The sequence below is a fragment of the Rhinolophus ferrumequinum genome, chromosome 9 (assembly GCF_004115265.2).
Source record: "Rhinolophus ferrumequinum isolate MPI-CBG mRhiFer1 chromosome 9, mRhiFer1_v1.p, whole genome shotgun sequence".
Lineage (NCBI taxonomy): Eukaryota > Metazoa > Chordata > Mammalia > Chiroptera > Rhinolophidae > Rhinolophus > Rhinolophus ferrumequinum.
Window position 1 is genome coordinate 61,222,505 of NC_046292.1, and position 7,782 is coordinate 61,230,286.

Below are 7,782 nucleotides of genomic sequence, written 5' to 3' on the forward strand. Positions count from 1 at the left end.
ATCTTTGCTCTTTTTCTAGAATACTCTAGTTGCCATATATTTATCACATCTTTTAATTTCTCAGTAAAAAAAATGGTATTGACCATGCCAGGCTTCTAAAACTGCACTATATTATAGTATTCAGTCATGATAGTATTTACCAATAATTATCCATGTTTTTGACACAGGTGGCATAAATCTTAATATATTATTACAGGACTGACATCACATGGTCCGAGAGCCCATCTTCAAGATTTATATCATTTAGAGGTATCCTATCTATGTAATATACTGTTCAGTTGACTCTAAAGCTTGCCGACAGAATTTGCTTTTGGAATGAATTAGCTAATAAAGATAATTTGGATGCCTAGGTATAGAAAACTACATCCAGTATTATCAATGTAACCAAACTATAGTATAGTGCAGCTTTACGATAGTTTTTTATTTCTTTTTTTAAAAAAACAAAACTTTGAAAGTAAAGTTAATATTAGTCAGTTTATAACTATAGTTTCTTTTTTTTTTTAGTTGGGGGAGGGGGAGAGATCATCACTAACCCATTCTGTATTACTATGTTTTCTAATAGCTTAATTTTTAAAAGCATATAAATTTAAAAAAAGAATTTTCAAGATTTTGGTAAAATTTATCGCATAATTACTGCTAGTATATAATCTTTATTTGTGACTGATATTTGCCACTAAATTTACAACAGAACTTTGTTTCTGTTTTTTTTCCTTAAAATTATTTTTAACGTAACTGCAGCTTTTCATTCTCTTGTTTTTCTTACTTTCCTTATGCTTTCCTCTAGCAACCTACAGAGAGACAAGTATGGGAGTAAAACTTAACTTTGCCTATCAAATGTAAATTTTTTCAGCATGATTTTTAACCGGCACAATTAAAAACATAACTAGCAGTCATGAAGTACACTCAGCGGGCAAGTGGTTCACAATTTGCAACTAAAATGTTAACCAAATTCAAGCAGTACATCTGCCTGTACTGCATTTTGTCAATAATAGAGGTCTGTAGCAAATGCTGTCCATACTTAAGTACACACAATGCTGAAATAATTTGCTTTTTAAAGCCTGAGGTTCTGTCATCCAGAATGCTTACTAATTGACTTATCATTTCTGCATTCCTACAGTAATCTTGCTACAGGCTTGTGGAAAGTCTTCAACTGAATTACGTGCACTTGGGCAGAAAAAGTTGCCTCTTCAAAACCAGTCAAAGATGTGCTTAAATCTGCAGTATATCATAGAAAACACCTTTTGGATTACCCAGTATATATTTTTATATTTATTCAGAAACAATAAAAAGAAAAAAATTGACAAGATCGAGCCTCTACAGAGGAAACAAATGTTAGCAAGTGATCCATGCGTCACCTATAACATAAAACACCAAATGTTTTCTAGTGGTGGAACTTATAAATAAAGATTGTGGTACACATATGAATTTTAAAAAAACTAGCGAATTGTATCAACCAAGCTAAAGAAAGCCTTACAAATAACTGTCATAACTTCATTTTGTTATATGTAGAGCATGATATAAATTTAATTGTCAGTTTTTCAAATGTAGAAGTTGAATCAGAGTTTTTAAAATACCACCAGTCACCGACAAATATAATCCGCCCCGCCATTTTCTCATTTTCTGCTAATGATCATTTATCAAACAATTACCAGATATTTATTGGTCATGGAATTAGTTTTCTAGGATAATCTGCAGCTTTAAGAGTGGAGTGAGCACTAAAAAGGGAAATTTCCTATTTTTTCCAAGAATTAAATTTTTTTTCCTAAACTCCTCCAAGCCTTGCATACAATGCAGCAGCCTCACAGTGGTCAGTTTCATTTCAGTAACATCATTTCATTCTGTTTTTTTCCAGACCTATCTGTAGACAAGTGATTTTTTTTTTCTTTAGGATTTTGAGAATGAATAACCTAACTTTCCATGATGCAGACCATTTAATTTTCTCTATTTTTTTTTCATTTGCCTGAAAAGCACTGTGATGTCTTAGTTTACATGTTTATGTGTCTGTAGAAAATACAACTCTGATTCAAAGAGAGCATGTCACCATATTTTTTTTCCTCCTAAACCTCTTTTCATATCTTCAGCAGACGTACCCAGTCTTTCATTCCTTTAGAAATACAAATATATTAGCTAAGGCTGACACCCTTTTCCCATTCCATAGTTAATATTTATTCTTGGTTTAATTTCTGTGACCCATACTTAAGAAATCTTTAACATTTCTGCGTTTAACCTCCATGCCCATGGTGTCTGTGGGCCAGTCTCGTGCAGTAGACTGCTGGTTCATTCGGTGCTGTCACTGTGACTGATGCAGACTGCAGGCAAACACTCTGACCATTAGGAGCCTGGGGCCATTGCCTTTAGAGAGAGGATTAGTACCAAACAAACAAATAAACAAACAAAAAACAGTAATCATCAAAATAATAAGAAATATTCAATGAAAAAGTAAAAGGCTGTTATTGCTTGCATCTAATTTGTTGAACCCTTGCTCTAAGTTGCTGAGAAGCTTAGAAATTCTTCATCATGTTACAATAAATCATTTTACTTTCTTTTATATATCAGCTACTCTTAGGCCAGATAGCCTGAGCAGACAGACATGATGTGAGTTGTCCAAAGTGAGTCATTCCACCTGCTGTCTATCGTGTTGTTGGATGGTGCTTGTGGGCCCCGGTCCAGTCAGTGTGAGAGGTGGCTGTCTTTGTTTAACCTGAATTCTTTGTCTCTGTCCATTTTTTTTCCATTCTTTTTTTTTTTTTTAACTTCATCTCCAGAAAAAGGAAATGTTAGTATGTTGTTTAAAAAGTTGCTTGCCAGTTATGTGGGTTTATGTTGTACATTTGCCTTCGGTTGTTGTATGTGACTTATTCCTTTTTATTTTAGTGTTGTTTAGGACAAATTCTGTTAATTTTATTTTTATAAACCATAGTCTCGTACTTTAAAATATAAATGTCAATAATGAATTGCTTTGCATTAACTATGCAAGGGCATGGAGTGAAGTGTTTTTTTTGTAAGAGTGTCAGAGATTTGACCCCAAATAAATGAACTACCATCCCTCCTCCCCCTGCCCCCGAAATTGATAAAGTACCATTCTGTATGCCATCTTCCCTGCCTGGAATACAGTATTATTCTTTCACTCTTTTTCCTATTATCTGAGGGGTTGCACTGTTTACGGTTGGGAATGCGGGAAAGCCTGGCACTTTTCCAGTGTGAGCTTTCAAATACAACTTTGTCCTGAACGACATTAAAAAGTTTTGTACAAAAGACATAAAGACGCGTTAGGAAGGAACAGAGGCAATGACGGAAACTGCCCCTTTTCTGTTTCAGGACATTCACTGAACAATGCCAGGGATACAAGTGCCATGGATACTCTACCGCTAAATGGTAACTTCAACAACAGCTACTCCCTGCGCAAAGGGGACTATAACGACAGCGTGCAGGTGGTGGACTGTGGACTAAGTCTGAATGACACTGCTTTTGAGAAAATGATCATTTCAGAATTAGTGCACAACAACCTCCGGGGCAGCAGCAAGACACACACCCTGGAGCTCACACTACCCGTCAAACCTGTGATTGGAGGTAGCAGCAGCGAGGACGACGCGATCGTGGCGGACGCCTCCTCCTTAATGCACGGTGACAACCCAGGGCTGGAGCTCCACCACAAGGAACTGGAGGCGCCGCTCATTCCTCAGCGGACTCACTCCCTTCTGTACCAACCCCAGAAGAAGGGGAAGCCCGAGGGGACTGACAGCTATGTCTCCCAGCTGACAGCTGAGGCTGAGGACCACCTCCAGTCCCCCAACAGAGACTCTCTGTACACAAGCATGCCCAACCTGAGAGACTCTCCGTATCAGGAGAGCAGCCCCGACATGGAAGAAGACCTGTCTCCCTCCAGGAGGAGTGAGAACGAGGACATTTACTATAAGAGCATGCCGAATCTGGGAGCTGGCCATCAGCTTCAGATGTGCTACCAGATCAGCAGGGGCAATAGTGATGGTTACATAATCCCTATTAACAAGGAAGGGTGCATTCCGGAAGGAGACGTTAGAGAAGGACAAATGCAGCTGGTGACAAGTCTTTAATAGTGCAGCTAAGGAATTCCAGGGGCCCCATGCAAGTATTGCTAAGTAAAGACTCCAGTGGCCCGATGCAGCCCCCTCAAACTCTGCCTGAAGAGCCGGCCCTGTTGTCCTGTGGTTCCTCCAGTGTAAACACGATGACTGAACCTTGCAGTTCTGTGAATTTTTATAAAGCATACAGAAACTTTGTATATACACAGAGTATACTAAAATGAATTATTTGTTACAAAGAAAAGAGATGCCAACCAGATATTTTAAGATTCTGCTGCTGTTTAGAGAAATTGTGAAAAAAGCAAAACAAAACTTTCCAGCCATTTTACTGCAGCAGTTTGCGAACTAAATTTGTAAATATGGCTGCACCATTTTTGTAGGCCTGCATTGTATTATATACAAGGCGTAGGCTTTAAAATCCTGTGGGACAAATTTACTGTACCTTACTGTTCCTGACAAGACTTGGAAAAGCAGGAGAGATATTCTGCATCAGTTTGCAGTTCACTGCAAATCTTTTACATTAAGGCAAAGATTGAAAACATGTTTAACCACTAGCAATCAAGCCACAGGCCTTATTTCATATGTTTCCTCAACTGTACAATGAACTATTCTCATGAAAAATGGCTAAAGAAATTATATTTTGTTCTATTGCTAGGGTAAAATAAATACATTTGTGTCCAACTGAAATATAATTGTCATTAAAATAATTTTAAAGAATTTGAAGAAAATATTGTGAAAAGCTCTTGGTTGCACATATGTTATGAAATGTTTTTTCTTACACTTTGTCATGGTAAGTTCTACCCATTTTCACTTATTTTCCACTGTATACAGTGTTCTGCTTTGACAAGTTAGTTTTATTCTTACATTTAAATTTCTTATTGCCAAAAGAGTGTGTTTTATGGGGAGAAAACTCTTTGAAGCCAGTTATGCCATGCCTTGCACAAATGTGGTGAAATCTAGAAAAGATTGTGTGTCACCCCTCTGTTTATTCTTGAACAGACGGCAAAGAGGACACTGGGCACTTCTCACAAACTTTCTAGTGAACAAAAGGTGCCTATTTTTTAAACAATAAAACATAAATATTACTCTTCCATATTCCTTCTGCCTATATTTAGTAATTAATTTATTTTATGATAAAGTTCTAATGAAATGTAAATTGTTTCAGCAAAATTCTGCTTTTCTTTTCATCCCTTTGTGTAAACCTGTTAATAATGAGCCCATCACTAATATCCAGTGTAAAGTTTAACACGGTTTGACAGTAAATAAATGTGAATTTTTTCAAGTAGTTAACGCGCACTTTTATGTATGATACATAATTGGCTTTAACACGCTGGTCCTTTCCAACGCTCCCCCTGCTTTCCTCACACACACCTTGGGTATATTTAGTTCCCTTCCTAATATAATCCATGGATATGTGAAAGAATACAGTAAAGTTCTCTGATGGTTCTGTATGTTGAAAAGAATATAATAAATTTATATTCTTCTTACCCATTACTTGGGCTCAAAATCTGGCAGATCAATTTCAACAGGGAGATATACTGAAAGTATTTTGTTTGTTGGATTGCACCAGAACTTAAAAAATAAAAATGAAGAAAGGAGGGTTGGAAATTATACAGTCAAATTGAACATCATAAAAAAAAAAAAAAAAAAATTTCAGCAGTAGTGAGAAGAAATTTCTAAAACATACTTTCACGGTTTGAGGATTATAAGTATCCCTATAGGCAGCTGCGAATGACAATATTTGTTATCATGGAAAGGTTCAAAAATCATATAATTGAATCTCAACAAATAGAATTTTCCTGTCTACATCATAAGCGTTTATACCAAATTCTTCTAAAGCTTAGTGGTTCTCTCAAGTGCTTCCACCAAGTTAGAAATCACTTTATTTTATGTGGACCCATTTAGTCATGCCTATTGAATTTAAAAAGAGTAATGAGAAAAAATTTTCAACTATATATTTATGTATCTAAATGTGGATATAGTAAGGTAGACACTGTAATAGAATATCAATATTTAATAGTAGGATAACAATGGAGGAGTGTAGTGTATTCACATGTAGTTAATACCTAACAAGTTGGAGATTGACTATGAGAAATTATATTAACATTCAAACAGATTTTGTATTCTGAGAAGGGTATTCAGATTCCTTTAGCTAAAATCCTTTAGGGATTTACAAAAATTGTATTTACTAGAAGGGGCATTATATAATCAAGCACTTATTTTTGATTTTGTTATACTTTTTTCCTATGAAGACCTGAAACTACACTGTTGCGTGATACGCACATCCCAGTATCCAAGCTAAGTAGGGTCAGTAATGAATTACAAAAAAAAAAAAAAAAAAAAAAAAAAGGCAGCATTGATTATTCAATTAGTGCTATTTCTCTTGAGGTAGTTCTTAAAACTGGTATGATGTGAATAAGTACATAGTATCTAAATGGTTAATGTTCTCTTTAGAAAGTAATTTGTTATGAGTCTTTATATTAAAGAATACAATTTGGAAGCTGTCATTCATCTTTGCCACCAAAAGAAGAATCGTCTTTAAAACTAACTTCTTTTAAAAAATTTATAAATGTTGACTTAAATTCCATCCAGGCTTCCTCCTAGCACGAGTTAATTTCTTAGGTTGGAAATTAGTAATCTACTTGACTGATGCATTACTCTACTTACTAGCCCAGTAGTTTCTTTGGGTCTGCCCAGACTTCACCTGGATACACAATTTCCACATCCTTAATTGTTTCTTTTTGTGAAGGTCACAACTGTGAACTTTTATAAAGTCACATTATTGTACCTCTTCCCAGGGATAGTTACTCTACTGGTCTATTAATAATAAGGAATTCTTGCTTCCATTTGATTTAGATGTAATTTGATACAGGTTAGTCCTGATTGACCTCTTTTAGTTTATGTTAAAATGTAGGCTTGTGTATGTTCTATTTACAAAAGGAAATTATAGTTTACACATGTGTATAGTATTCATCTTACAGGCTTTTAAATTCATTTATGTAGAAGAGAATCCATACAATGTATAAGTGACTTAAATATGTTGTCAACTCCAACTCATTTACATTTATTTGAGGGTACTTACATATAATATTTTAACCAGTATAGCAACTGGTTTTAAAAAAAAAGGGACAATTATTTGACAGAAAATCACTATCACTATCCTCTCCCCAAAATGAAAAAAAAAGTATCATGCACAAAGTCATTGCCAAATTTCAAAAGAAATTCATGTGCACTTGTTATAGAGGTGTTTTCAGGATGCCTGTTTATGTATTTAAGTGAAAAAGGAGAAAATGTACTTTTCCATCAATTCAACTTTAAACCTCAGGCTTCAAACTGACCTTTATGATGCTCTCATGGAATAGTGTTTTGTAAAAAATTTTAACTCAGTAAAATTTTTATTGCGGTTATAACCTTCTAAGTAGAAAAACTTGAAAGAATGCATACAAGTTGAACTTTTGTAATAAAAACAGCTCTTCATATTTTATTGACATTGAAATTTTCTTTAAAAACGGTAATTCCTGCAGTGTTTTACAAATAAAACTACCTGTGTTCCAGATACTTCTCTTTCCATGAAATTGTTGCATTAAATCTCAAACATGAGTATGAAAAGTTACTGGTATGTTCAATATAGATGAGAATTGCTTCACGGGGTAATAAAATTAGTATGCTTTTTTGGTGAAAGACTGTATCACATCCGTCCTGCTAGTGAGCATCACGTTGA

The 7,782-nt window shown here is 35.1% G+C and overlaps 1 protein-coding gene across 23 annotated transcripts in view; it reads left to right on the forward strand.

The window, feature by feature from the left end:
* The window catches only part of ADGRL2 (adhesion G protein-coupled receptor L2), a 262,905-nt gene extending 255,368 nt beyond the window's left edge, over positions 1-7,537 (forward strand). For 8 of the 23 annotated variants that reach the window (XM_033114127.1, XM_033114130.1, XM_033114131.1 and 5 more), the window contains one exon: positions 3,319-4,073. In XM_033114127.1, the coding sequence (XP_032970018.1) occupies positions 3,319-4,073 (755 nt within the window). Of the gene's footprint in view, positions 1-167; positions 250-2,556; positions 2,610-3,318 lie in introns of all 23 variants that reach the window. The other 15 variants (XM_033114137.1, XM_033114138.1, XM_033114140.1 and 12 more) reach the window with 10 other exon arrangements.
* Positions 7,538-7,782: the final 245 nt, after the last annotated feature.